General features: G+C 38.4%; 1 protein-coding gene across 1 annotated transcript; it reads left to right on the forward strand.

Moving 5' to 3' along the window:
• Positions 1-5,716: 5,716 nt before the first annotated feature.
• Positions 5,717-12,475, forward strand: LOC112082159. The gene is made up of 6 exons (XM_024149258.1): positions 5,717-5,851; positions 5,954-6,578; positions 6,748-6,894; positions 7,021-7,115; positions 7,188-7,571; positions 12,275-12,475. Exons 1-6 carry the CDS (start codon positions 5,717-5,719, stop codon positions 12,473-12,475), a joined length of 1,587 nt encoding a protein of 528 aa, XP_024005026.1.
• The last annotated feature ends 2,161 nt before the right edge of the window (positions 12,476-14,636 follow it).

The following is a 14,636-nucleotide window of genomic DNA, read 5'->3' on the forward strand; positions in this document are numbered from 1 at the left end:
ACCTTTAAGAAATGAGCTTTCCGAGGCATCATGAGGCTTGCTAAGTTTGCATGGTACACTCCCTTCCAATTTCATTCAGTCATTCTATTGAGTGACTGAAAACTATGTTGTTCCTCCCTCTCCGGTGTTTTTGCACATATCTTCCGATATAAACTTAAGAGAGAATGCATGAGGTTTGAACATAAAGGTTTGTGTTAAGGGTAAGGTACCAGCTAAAGATAAACTGGCCATCTAGGACAACAAAGAGTGGTAACAATAAGGTAAAAATGTCCTCGATGTATATCATGATGCTTTTCTAAAACCATTGATGAGAAATTTAGATGTCAAGATTAAGTCCAAGTAAAATGAGCTAGTATATCCTGTCAGAAAAGATCTCCATGAATAGAAGTCCTCTGGTGGGATTTCGTAGTGTAGGTACTCTAGCTACCGCCTAGTATAGTACTAAACCTTAAAAGAGTTTTTTCTGAATGAATGGTGTAGAAGCAAACAGGTTGGTTATCATCATCGATTTTGTCATTATTCCCTTAAAAAATATTTGACCTTTGAAAACACATTTTGAAACTCAAAAGACTTTTGAAAGTTTTAAGAAAACCAAAAAAAGAAAAATTTTAAAGAAAAATGTAGAATGAAGGGCTCATGAAAGAAAATGTGGTCAGTAAGGGATGGAATCCTCCCCTAGATATAAATCACACTGTTCCCAGTGTGAAATAAATTAGGTAAGGATGAGAAATAGAGTATATAAGAATTTGAGAAGGTAAAGGAAAAGAAAAACTTACCTGGTGTTGGTGATAGGTTGTGAGGTGGTTGTTGGGAGGTGGTAGGATAGTGAATGATGGATGGTGGTTGATGTGGAGTGGTGCTTGATTAAATATGGACTGATTGGAATCAAGGTAGAGGTCGAAATGGCTAAGAGTGTCCGAACTGAGCCGGGAGATTCAGACTAAGGGCTGTATAAAATAAGAAGACAATATTTCAATAGAAAAAGAAAGTTAAACAAAAATAAATAAGTACCTAGATAGGTTGCGTCCTATCAAGCGCTTTGGTTTATAGTATTTAGCTAGACTTGCAAAGAAAGAGACTTAGTTCAAATATGATCTTGTCCTAAAAAAAGTCTTTTTTGAAATCCTCCTGTTCTCTCTTGCAGGTTCTTCATCACTCCAGAGTTCTTCCAGTTCGAATGCCTGTGCTTTATGCTTTTCTCCTTTGCTCTTAAGTGATGTAGCTTCGTAGAAGATGTCCTTGTCGATATTTGCAAAAGAATCTCTCCGGTTGGGCCAATCCATGATGGCTCCAGCAGTTGCTATGAAAGGTCATCCAAGGATAACTGAATATGAGTCATCATTGGTCTTGACTATGTAAAGATCAACCTCTTGGAGTTGCACTTGAATCATGTGCTAAGCTAATTTTTGTCCTAGTACTTGAAATGTGTTTAATGCCAAGTCTCAAAGCAGTAGCCTTGGACATCGGGTTAATACAAGCTCCAGAATCACAAAGAGCATTGTGAAATCTTTCACCTCTAATGACACAAGAGATACGAAATTGACCTTTGTTTTGAACTTTGTGCAGGGTTTGGACTTGTCTTCCTTCTTGGGCCTGTGTGAACAAGTCTTTCATGTCTTGGATAGATTCTTTGCTATCACTGAAGAAGTGTGATAACACCTGATTTTGACCATTTTTATGGATCACTTTCAATATCTTACGAAGGTGTTTTCGCTCAGTTTTAAGGGTTTTATAAGTGTTTTCCATGTTTTGGAGTTTTAAAAAGACTTTTCAGGAAACTTGGATTCTTGGAATGCAAAAGTACATTTTTGGATACATTATACAAGAGACAACCAGCTTTCCAACACACTTGGAATCAATGAAATCCAATGGTTAGATCTCTAGATATCATTCAATCTTTGTCTCCTCTTGAATGTCTCCAAATTTGAGCTGGAACAGACGGTGAGAAGGTCTTCATTCAAGGATGAACTTCTGACGGTCTGACTTTGTGCTAAAAATGTGGATTTCTTCCATTTACCATATTTTTTTCCTAATTTTCCTGAAATGAGCCTTAAAACTACAAAAATAAAAAAAACTATAATAAAAGTTCATAAAACTAACTAAAACTTTTGAAAAAGCATTAAATCAATGATGAAAATGGGTACAAATAAGTCATTTGCAAAGAAAAAGACTTAGTTAAAATAAGATCTTGTCTTAAGACAAGTCCTTTTCAAAATATTCCTGTTCTCTCTAGCGCGTTCTTCATCACTCCAGAGTTCTTCTGGTTTGAATGCTTGTGCTTTATGATTTCCTCCTTTGCTCTTAAGTGGTGTAGCTTTGTAGAAGATGTCTTTGCCGATATTTGCGAAAGAAACTCTCTGGTTGGGCCAATCCATGATGGCTCCAGCAGTTGCTAAGAAAGGCCATCCAAGGATAACTGGTTATGAATCATCTTTGGTCTTCACTATGTAGAAATCGACAGGTGCTAGGCAATCTCCAATCCTTATAGGAATGTCTCAGGCTATCCCTCTTGGAGTTGCACTTGAATCATCTGCTAAGCTAATCTTTGTCCTGGTACTTGAAATGTATTTTGATGCCAAGTCTCACAGCAGTAGCTTTGGACATCATGTTAAAGCAAGCTCTAGAATCACAAAGAACATTGAGAAATCTTTCACCTCTAATGTCACAAGAGATAAGAAATTGACCTTTGTCTTGAACTTTGTGCAGAGTTTGAACTGTTCTACCTTCTCGGGCATGTGTGAACAAGTCTTTCATCTCTTGGATAAATTCTTTGCTGTAACAGAAGAAGTGGCCGATCATGTACTCACTACATGCTTTGTCAAACGAAATCTTTTGGGCAGACTCTGAACTACTTGATTTAACTCTTCAAGTTTTTCTTTCCTGATCTTGTTTGTGTAATCATTGGCTTCTTGTGGGTCTTTGAGATGGATCATGTAAATAGCTGCATCAGGTGATGATCTACGAAAATATAGGTACCTGGCTCTCCTGAAATATGTGTAGATGTTCTCCTTAGTTTCCTTGCTGTATCTGAAGAAAACTTGAAAGCAGCCTTGCTTCCAGATATCATCGAATCCATGGTAGAGAGGAATGGACTTCACAAATTTGTTGAATTCGATGATAAGTCTCTTTTTGAATATGCTCTTGGTTATTGGTTCAGAGTTGCTACTAGATGAATTGTCTCCAGGGTTTACAACTTCAATAAACAAACCATACTCTTCATCTTCTGAGAATTGCTCTTGAAGCTCATATTCGCAAGTTTAAACCATGTTGCAAGGTGAATAAGTGTTAGATTCCTCCTTTCCTTTTGATGCTTGTGCAGTGATTGAGAAGACAACTTGATCAAAAAACCAAGATCTGGTCACAAGGGTTCGGTCTTCAGTTGAACAGGTTTCAGAAAGAGGTTGAAAGGACTCCCAGTCTGAAAAATCAGGCTCCACAGCGGGTGAAGTGCTCTGGGCCGCAGTGGAAGTGTTCCTGGCCATGGGTGAGGTGATCGAATCCGCGGTCAGCTCCTTCCGACTCACCATGCTTGCTTCTTCATTCTCTTCTTCTCCATTGTTGTTCTCTTGCTTCCAGTGGTTGTCAGGCATGTCTTGGGCATCCAAATTATTGGTTACAGTGCTCAGATCATACTTCTTATGATCTTTAGAAAGTTTCTCAACTTTTTCTTCTACTTCATCTAGAGCATAAACAATTCTATCTAAAGTAGCATCAAGCTCTTCAGTCTTGTTTGTGATCTTTGCCATCTCTTCATTCATCTCCAACTTGTCTCTGTCGGAGTACCACTTGTTATCTTTGAAGTCTCTCTCCGAATCTTCGATCATGACACTACAGCTTCGTCTGTTTTTAAGTGCAGAAAGAAGGGTGATTGTGTTCTCTCCCTCTCCTTATTCAACGTCTTTAAGCCTTTGCTCTAGGATTGCATCATCCTTGAGCTCTTGTTCCTTTAGAGTCTTCATATGTTTAGAGAGATACTCGAGCTTCCTGCAAAAATCAATGGACATGGATTCCAATTTAAAAACAAAGATTAGATTCGGCAATAGCTTGTAAATCAAGAAACTGATTCAGCTTGGTGTCTAATTGATTTTGTTGGAGCCTAAATCGATCATTCTCATTGTTCTGGTGCAGAATCTGATAAGGCAAAGGATGAGATGGTCGTGGGTTCACCAGGGGTGGCAAATAGGGTTCATCTCGATAGGTTGGAGTTCGCGAGCCTCCAAGGTGGTGGTTCGGATGAGGGATCCGATCCAGGTGGTTGGAATCACGCCTGAGTGGTGATTCACATGCGCAGGGAGCTTCACACAGGTTTTAAAACATTCACTCAGGATTAGGGTTTCTTCTTGGATGATCCATGCTTCAAGGAATCTGAAACTAGGGCAAGCAGAAGAAAGAATAAGCAGAAAAATAAAAAGTTAGGGTGTTTATGAGTTCGGTTTACTTCCTATGGTATTTTGGCAAAAACTCGACATATATATAGCCTTCTGCGGTTGAACCTTCTTCGGTTTAAACCTCCAACAGCTACAGACTTCCCCGTCAACAGATCTTCTAGGTCTTATTTAGGGCTTCTGCAAAGAGAAATGGCGAAATGGGCTTTGATGTTGGGCCTTGTAGCTCGGCACAGGTCCACCGGGGGTGAGAGTCTTCCGGGGCAGGTAAAATGCTTGTTTGCCGCGGGTGAGAGTCTTCCAGGACTGGTGAATTTCGCAACTTGTTCTCCATGTATCTGTTGATTGCACCGTTGGATCTTCCTGATGTAAAGTGCTATGGAAAGCTGGTTGTGTCCTCTTAAATGTCTCTAAATTTGAGCTGGATCAGACGGTGAGAAAGTCTGCATTTGAGGCTGAACTTCTGACGATCTGATTCTAAGCTAAATATGTGGTTCTCTTTAATTTTGCCATCTTTTTTACTAAGTTTCCTGAAAAGAGCCTTGAAACTACAAACATAGAGAAATCATAATAAAAGTTCCTTAAACTGATTAAAAAATTTGAAAAATAATTTGAAATCAATGTAAAAAATGGTACAAATACAGTGTTATCAAACTGTCAAAAGTCTCATTTCCTATTCGTATTCATATTCACAGTTTTTCAATTGGTATCAGAGCAGGTCGCCTTAGATATTCAGTTCTCATTTACAGGTTGAGATCCTGAGTGTGAATATGGACATGGGAAAGGACTTGATTTCTGTCCACAAACCATTGATGCTTGAACCTGCAAACTATGGTCATTAGAAGGTTCAGATGATGGCGAGTATCAGAAGTATTGATGAAGATGCTTGGACTGCAGTCCAGACTGGTTGAAAAGAGCCCACTATGGTTGATAAGAATAACATGGAAGATGCAAAACGGATATCTCTGTGGACCGATGATGAAAAGAAAGCCTCAAAGGTTAATTCCAAAGCCTTGTCTGCAATTTTCTGCAGAATATGTATGAAGGCAACTTCGTCAGTCAAGAGATAGAGGCTTGACACCCTGGCTTCTAAATTTGAAAATTTGAAGATGATAGATGAAGACACCATTGCTGGCTTTAGTGCAAAGATCTCCTTCGTTGCTAATGAGGCACAAGTTCTTGGCAAAATATGCAAGAATAAGAAGCTAGTAAAGACACTCATTAGATGTCTTCCTCCTAAGTTCGTAGCACAAAGAGCTATTATGAATGTTGCAATGAATTCTGATGAACTGAAATATGAGGAGCTGGTGTGAACTTTACAAGCAGAAGAAATGGATGTTGTCAGTGAAATTTCAAAACCATCAAGAAGTGTAGCATTTGTATCTGGAGATGAAGTGGAAAAATTCCAAGAGATCAAGGACAGTATGGCATTGATGGCAAAAAGTTTTGGGAAGGCTCTGAAGTGGGTAGAGAGAGGTCGGAACAGAGCAGCTAATCGGATCGCAAGAAATGAAAATAAAAGGCCTGCAAGTTGAAATTTCAGAAATAATGGTGAAAAATCTGAAAAGAAACTCAAGTTTCAGTGCTATGAATGCAATGGCTATGGTCATTTAAAGTCAGAATGTCCTATTACTAAAAGAAAAGAGCTAAAGTGTCATGAGTGCAGAGGCATCAGACATACCAGAGCAGAATGTCCAAATCTGCAGAAGAACAAGGAGAAATCATTCATAAGTGTCAGTTACACTGAATCTGAAGAGGACAAAGAGGGTGAGGATTTTCTGAATTTTTTAGCATTCCTGGGTGATGGAGCAAAAGAGACCGGAGAAGCTAACTCAGACATAGATGATGAAAATGACTCGGAACTTGATCCTAAGATGGAATTCAGAAAACTTTATGATAGCTGGATTGTTCTGAGCAATGAGAAACTCCAACTTACTAAAGACAAGCTGATGTTGGAGGCAAATGTGAACATTCTTGAGATTGAACTGGAGCAAGACACTGGAAAAAGAGCTCAGAAGTCTCAACAAACACAGGACTTAGAGGCCAAAGTAAAACTACTGCAGGAAAATCTGAGTCAAGCTTTAGACAAAAACAAAGCCCTTGAGCAAGAAGTGAATGACGACTACAGGAAAGTTAGGATGTTGAACAAAGGAACAAAGAGACTTGATCAGATGTTTGCTAGTGGTCGAACTGGTAAAGCAAACTGGGCTTAGGGTATCAAGGAACTACTTCGAGCTGTTCAATAAAAAATGAGAATCTCATTAAATTTGTCAAAGGAAGTTCACCAGTAGATACCATTTTTTGGCTTGGGGATTAAGGAAGTGTTACATTGAACCCTCATCATTCTTGAAAGTCTGGGTAGAGAAACAGTTTCTTTACGGTGCAGTTGGAGTGAAAGAGCAAATCACAAACAGTTTCTTTACGGAACCTGAGCTGATATGCTCTCTGGCTATGTGGGATACAGTGGAAGCTTCTAAGACTAGTGTTGTTGCCTTTACAACAACTGAAGGTCAGAGAAGTGATGCCTGGTTTTTCGATAACGGTTGCTCCAGACATATGACTGGAAAAAGAGAGGTTTTGACGACATTTGATGAGTCTTTATGAGGTAAAGTGACATTTGGTGATGGTGGTAAAGGCAAGATTCAAGGAAAAGGAAGCCTAGATAATCTTAACCAACCTAGACTGATCAACGTCTACTATGTAGAAGGTCTCAAGGCCAATCTTATCAGCGTAAGTCAACTCTGTGATGATGGATTGACGACGTTATTCACCTAAATCGAATGCAAAACCGTAAATGAGCAGGGTGTGGTGATCTTACATGGGACAAGAGCGCATAACAACTCTTATATGTGGAAAGATTCTGATGTATGTCTGTCAGCTGTGACTTCTGAATTGGACCTTTGGCACAAGAGGTTAGGACACATGAACATCGAGAGTTTAGCAAGGTTAGTAAGTGCTAAATCCGTAAGAGAATTTCCTAGATTGGAAAGCAAGACTCAGATGGTTTGCGGAGCTTGTGCTAAAGGCAAACAGATTAGAGTTCAACATAAGAAGGTAGCTGATGTAGGAACAAAAAGAATATTGGAACTTGTGCATATGGATCTTATCGGTCCAGTTCAGACTGAGAGCATTGCAGGAAGACGCTACATTTTTGTGTTGGTTGATGATTTTTCAAGGTTCACTTGGGTCCGTTTTCTGAGCAATAAAGTTGAAACTGCGAGCTTCAAAATACTCGATCTTCAGTTAAAAAAACAACAGAAGGGGTATAGTAGAAATCCATAGTGATCAAGGACGAGAACATGATAATGAAATACTTGATCAGTTCTGTAGATCACATGGTATACAACACCAGTTCTCAGCTCCTAGAACGCTTCAGTAAAATGGCATTGTTGAAAGGACAAATATAACACTGCAGAAAATGGCAAGAGCCATGATGCAAGGGACTAACGTTTCCAAGAGATTTTGGGCTGAACCCATTAATACAACTTGCTACATTATCAATACAATCTATGTTCGACCAGGAACAAACACTACACCGTATGAAATCTGGAAGGGAAAGACGCCTAATCTGAGCTATTTCCATGTTTTTGGATGTACTTGTTACATACTTGATGATAAGGGAAACCTTGGAAAATTCAATGCGAGAAGTGATGAAGGTATATTCTTGGACTACTCCACACACAATCACTATAAGAAAACAATCGTTTTCCAATGGTCTGTTACGATGGTTTATAAATCGTCGCAAATATACAACGATTTAACGACGATTTTACGAGGAAAAAAACAAACCATCGTAAAACCGTCGTAAAATAAAATCGTCGTAACATCGACGTATGATTTCTGATGCTTTACGACGATTATACATCGATAAAGAGAGATTTGCTTTTCAATGCAAAATCGTCGTAAAATGGATGTAATGTTACGACGAATATACGATGACTAAAATCCGATGTACAGTTACGAAGATTTTACGTCGACAAAGAAGGTAGGTGAAGAACATTTAAAACATGTTCACCTAACGAATGTCGATGAAATGTTTTATCGCACAATCGACGTATATGAAGATTGGATGTAAAAGCAATGTAAAAAACCGTCGTAAAAGCGTCGTAAAGTCTGAAATTTTGTGATAAATACATCTTCATTTCTTCTTTCATTCACAACATATCATCATTTAAACATAAGAGCATCAGGATCCTGGAGACCCATTTAAGGTCTCTTAAACCTTATTATTGTGTTGTAAAACCCGATATATTGGGTTGTTCATTGCTGGAAACCCAAATTATTAGTAATTTCTTTGAAAAAAGAAGTAATAATAGAAAAAGGTTTCTCCATTCACGCGGCTACACGTGACACAAGAGACCGTCTCTTATATTGTCTAAGCAATAGAGAGAGACAGTTTTTTTTAGTTATTTTCAAGATATCTATATACGAGCTAAGAAGCTGGATGTATATGCTTAAAGATTCAGATGGGGCGTTGACAGAAAAATTCAAGAACGGGTTAGAAATATTCATGTATCAGACAACAAATATGGAGAGAATGAAAGAAAGCGGGAAGATGTTTTGTCCTTGTTTGAAATGCAAGAATACAAGGTATACACTAACCAAAACCGTGTGGACGCATTTATTAAATAGATGGTTTATGCCACAATATTTTGTTTGGTATCTACGTGGAGAAGGATATGGCAGCAATACTCATAGGAATGCTGGTAGTAGTAGTAATTATCAAAGTCATGTTGATTTTGATGAATCAAATTATGGTCATCAGCCTAATCAGTATCAATCTGATCAAGGTCTAGATCATGATAGGATGCATGAGATGATGACTGATGCATTTCATGAAACACATAATGGTAATGCTGTTGAGGAACCTAATGTAGATGCCAAACGATTTTACGATTTATTAGATAATGCTAATCAGCCAAGCTACGAAGGATGTAGAGAAGGTCTGTCTAAATTATCGTTGGCAGCTAGGATGATGTCAATTAAAACAGATCATAACCTGGCTAAGGTTTGCATGGATGATTGGACTGATCTTCTGAAAGAGTATCTACCGGAGGATAACTTGGCAGCGGCAACATACTATGAAATACAGAAGTTGATTTTTAGTCTTGGTCTACCTTCTGAGATGATAGATGTATGTGTTGACAATTGTATGATTTTCTGGAAAGATGATGATCAGCTTGAGGAATGTCGATTTTGCCTAAAACCAAGATACAGGCCGTGGGCGTAAAAGGATACCGTACCAACGTTTGTGGTATCTCCTTATAACTGATAGGTTGAAACGGCTTTATCAATCTGAAAGGACAGCTGCATTATGAGATGGCATGCAGAACATACACAAGTAGATGGAGAAGTTGTTCATCCATCAGATGCAAAGGCATGGAAACACTTCAATACGGTATACCCAGATTTTGCTAAGTTCAAATGGAATGTCTATCTTGGTCTGTGCACTGATGGTGTTAGTCCATTTAGTATGTCTGGTAGACAATATTCATTATGGCCAATAATCCTAACCCCTTATAACCTTCCTCCAGATATGTGCATGCAAAGGGAATTTCTTTTCCTTAGTATTTTGGTTCCAGGTCCCAATCATCCGAAGCGAGCTCTCGATGAATTTCTGCAGCCACTCATACATGAGTTGAATCAGTTATGGTATACCGGCGTTCGCACATATGACTGTTCAACAAGGAAAAATTTTACTTACTTTGTGGGTTGTGCTTATGTGGACAATAAGCGATTTTCCCACTTATGGTATGCTATCAGGATGGACTACACATGGGAGGTTATCTTGTCCTTATTGTCTTGATCGAACTGATGCGTTTCAGCTAAAACATGGTAGAAAAACCTGTTGGTTTGATTGTCACCGCAGGTTTTTACCGGATAACCATCCATATCGGAGGAACAAGAGATTATTTAGGAAGAACAAAAGTGTGCATGTCCTTCCACCCGTAAATTTAACAGGAGCTGATATACATGCGCAAATCGAGCATTGGGGGCAGAGGAAACAGTAACACGTGGGGGAAACTGGCACACTCCTGCAAATATGCCTAAAGGTTATGGAGTTCATCATAATTGGCACAAGAAAAGTATTTTTTTGCAACTACCCTATTGGAAAGATCATTTGCTCGGACACAATCTTGATGTCATGCACATTGAGAAAAATTTATTTAATAACATCATGCATACATTTATGAACGTAACGGGAAGAACAAAAGACAATGGTAAGTCAAGATTGGACTTGCCTGATTTATGCAACAGAAGTGAGTTGAATATACTAAGAAACGGGAAAGCACCAATTCATGTATTTCGGTTGAGTGCAAATCAGAAGTCAGTATTGTTCAAATGGGTTTCATCTGACGTTAAGTTTCCTGATGGGTATGTTTCTAATCTTTCTAAATCTGTTGAGTAGGGGGTAAAGTTTGCAGGGATAAAAAGTCATGACTGCCACGTGTTTATGCAACGATTATTTCCATTTGTATTTGCTGAACTCTTGCCCAAAAATGTCCATAAAGCTGTTGGAGGTAAAATAATTACTACTTAACTACACTCTAGCTATTCCTATTATACTTTGTACACTCTAGCATTGGTGTTTTTTTCCGAGATCTTAGTACACGAACATTATCAGCTGATGTAATAGCACAACTGGCATCGAATATTCCAATCTTGTTGTGCAATTTGGAAAAAATCTTCCCACCATCATTTTTTGATGTTATGAAACATCTTCCTGTTTATCTCCCTCATGAAGCAGAGCTCGGTGGACCAGTTCAGTACAGGTGGATGTATCCGTTCGAGCGTTTCATGAAGCATCTTAAGAGTAAAGCCAAAAGCCTAGCAAAAGTGGAAGGTTCAAATGTGGCGGGAAGCTTGACGCAAGAGACTTCGCATTTCACTTCGTACTATTTTGCACCAAAAATACAAACACGCAAAAGAGCTACTCGTCGATATGATGATGGAGAAGTAGGACAAACATATGCAGTTGAAGGTGTATCTGACATATTCTCGCCGATCGGACGTCTTAGTGGAAAACTGAAGGAAGTTTGGTGGTCCAATGAAAAAGATTATCACAGTGCACATACGTATATCCTGCTAAACTGCGAAGAGTTATCATCGTACGAGAGGTATATTTTTCACTATATTTATATAGATCAGTGCACATACGTATATCTATATAAATCAGTCGGTCTTAATTATAGTTGTTTTTGCAGCACATTCGTTGACGAGGTTAAAGAATGCATCTTTGGGGTTTCTGAAACTGAAATTTTAAAGATCAACACTATGCCTAGTAGTTAAAAGCGCAAGTACGTATAAAATATAAATAAAAAGATTTTGATATTCAACATGGTTGCATGCATATTTGCAAAATTAAATAATTAAAGCAAGATTTTTTTCTGATTAGGTGGACCCGAATGATCCGGATGAATTTCCAACATGGTTTCATGAGTTACTCCTCGGTCCGATGGCAAAAATAACGACAGCCTCCATGTATTTCACTCGGGGCTATGTTTTTCACACATACAATTACGGTGCAAAGCGGGCGACAACTAACTATGGAGTTCGTGTGAGGGGTGAAATAGATTTTTATGGAGTTCTGCAAGAAATAATTGAAGCGGATATCCTAGATTCTTAAGGCTGAAAACTGTTCTCTTCAAATGTGGCTGGTTTGATCCAACTGTTGGAAGAGGGGTACGACTAAATAAATTTGGAGTTATTGATGTGAACAAATCAAGACGGTACAACAGGTTTGAGCCATTTATATTAGCTTCTCAAGCGGAACAGATCACATTTCTGCCATACCCCCGAGTTCGAGCAACAGGAATCTCATGGTTAGCAGTAGTTAAAGTGGCTCCGAGGGACAAGATTGTAGGGTTGAGGATGTTCCACTGCAACAGGACACTTGCATAGATCTGACTGAACTAGATGTTGATGAGGAGATTTTCTTAATTGACCCTCAGAACAGGCAAGTTGAAGATCTCCCCGATGATACAGAAGAAGAAAGTGATGAGTTTTATGAAACCGAGGACGATGATGAAGATTTGGCGGAAGACGACACTGATGGTGACGAAGAACTAGAAAAAGATGAATCTGATTGATTTTCATGCATGGTTTTAGGGAGTGTTTGTTATTATGTAATTTGTAATTGTATTTGTTTGAATGTTTTTTTAATGATAATTATAACCATTACGACGGTTTTACGACGATTTTTGTAAACCCTAAACCCCAAGTTTATGCCTTATACCCTGAATGAATAGTATTTGTGTATTACGACGACTTTACGAACATCAGTCGTAACTTCGTCGTACTTTTATGACGATTTTACAATGCAATTTGAAAACCGTCATTAAATCGTCGTAACGGTCAAATACAAATTTATAATCTTTATATCTGATTGGTTTTTAACTATTTCACCAATGTTTTTGATAGGTTATCTTATTTTATATAAAAAGAATTCATTCTGATAAAAATCAGAAATTTGAAAATTTCATACATATTTACAAGTTCATGCATTTTTGTAAATGGTAAGTAAAAAAATTATATATTAGATATGATATTTGAAATATTTGTTATCTCATTCAACAAATAAGTCATACATGTAAAGTGATGAACTTTTTCCGATATGATAGTTTGAAATCAGCTTTGCATTGTCCTTAATGCAATAATCCTTTTGAAAGTTTAGGGTTTGATTAATTTTTTAAATAAGATCGTAAAACCGTCGGAATATCGTCGTAATATTTTGATGGTTTTACGATGTCTATTCATTGAACGGTCGTAAAACCATCGTAATGTTGATGACGATCATACCTCTAACAGCCACCGGATTGGCTCCAGATCCGAGGTAAACTCTGAGTATTACGATGGTTTTACGAAGATATGATGAACAATCGTCGTAAAACCGTCGTAATGCTCAAACGCTGTGAGCAGGCCACGTGTCGTGTCATGCACTGGTACGTTAGTTTTACAACCAAATCGACATAAAATCGTCATAACGTTACGACGATTTTACGACGATGAGAAAATCTATATAAGGGACGCGAGTTTTTCCTCATTCGTTGCTCATTCCTCACTTCTCTCTCTCTCTAGCTCTCCCTCCCCTCCCTCCTCTCCAGTCTTTGTGAGTTTTTTTTTTTAAGTTTTTTTTATTTTAATTTATATTCCTGTTTATAATTTTAATAGTTATATAGATATAATTAGGGGAATTCGTTAAATTTGGAATTTAGATAGGCCTGGAATTTAGAAATAAATTATATCGTTAGTACTTATATTTAATTTAATTTTGTAGATTATTCAGATGGCTCCTCGGACCGAGAGGTTCCACTACCGGGATATGGTTGATCCGGACGCTTTCGCTCCGTCCACCTCAGCTGCGGGGTACGCCATCCCGGAATCCTCGGGAACACAACGTACGATTTTGCAACCGGTCGTTGTCCCACCGCCACCACCACCAACACAACAAGCACCACCAGCCGCAGCCCCGATACAGCCTGAACCGTATGCCCAATTTACGGTTAAGGATCTTCTACGGCAACCGGGTCGTGCTGGTATGAAGAAACTTGATTCGGATCGAGCTCCGAGAACGTTTTGGTACAATTTTCATTTTTTTACAAATTTTTTTTAAAAGATTTATATTTATAATTAATTTAAATATCTAACCAAATTTGTTTTTTAATGACTAGGTTTACGACTGATAACGCAGTCGGTCGGAACGTTTCCGACATCATCAAGGGTTTCTTCGTCCAACTCCATACCAGCTGGAAGAAGCTGGATCAGGCAACTATTGACATTTGGTTCAAGTGTTTCGCGATAAGTTATTTAAAGTTACGAATTGTTTTATTATTATTTTTTTTATAATAATTACTAACTCTTTTTTTTTGTAGCAAAACTGGCATTGGAAAACTTCTGCACACGAACGTGTGAAGACGACCTTCAAAGAGAAGGTTAAGTTCCGGCTCAATAACACCGTTTCCGACTGGAAACGGAAGTGGGAGGTCGATGGCAACAAGGCCAAGCCGGCGCCAATGGCCGATACCGTCTGAGAGGGTATGGTGCACCATTGGTTGACCCCGCACAATCAGACTATTGCCGCCAAGTGTTCCACATCCAGGTTTGTTTGTAATTTAAATTAATATGTGTTTATAATATAATATTATATTAATTACAAATCTAGTTAATAAATTTTTCATTTTCAGGAACGCTACTGACGATGCGGGAAATCCAAAGAACGTTCCGCACACTTCCGGCCAGGTTCCTTTTCCC

This window comes from Eutrema salsugineum, unplaced genomic scaffold (assembly GCF_000478725.1).
Source record: "Eutrema salsugineum unplaced genomic scaffold, Eutsalg1_0 scaffold_1, whole genome shotgun sequence".
NCBI lineage: Eukaryota > Viridiplantae > Streptophyta > Magnoliopsida > Brassicales > Brassicaceae > Eutrema > Eutrema salsugineum.

Bases quoted from the DNA above. Each gene is read 5' to 3' on its own strand.
- LOC112082159 (XM_024149258.1), top strand. From the start codon at position 5,717: ATGGATGTTGTCAGTGAAATTTCAAAACCATCAAGAAGTGTAGCATTT. The intron at 6,895-7,020 runs GTCAGAGAAGTG...ATGGTGGTAAAG, and splicing joins TGCCTTTACAACAACTGAAG to GCAAGATTCAAGGAAAAGGA. The intron at 7,116-7,187 runs GTAAGTCAACTC...GTAAATGAGCAG, and splicing joins TCAAGGCCAATCTTATCAGC to GGTGTGGTGATCTTACATGG.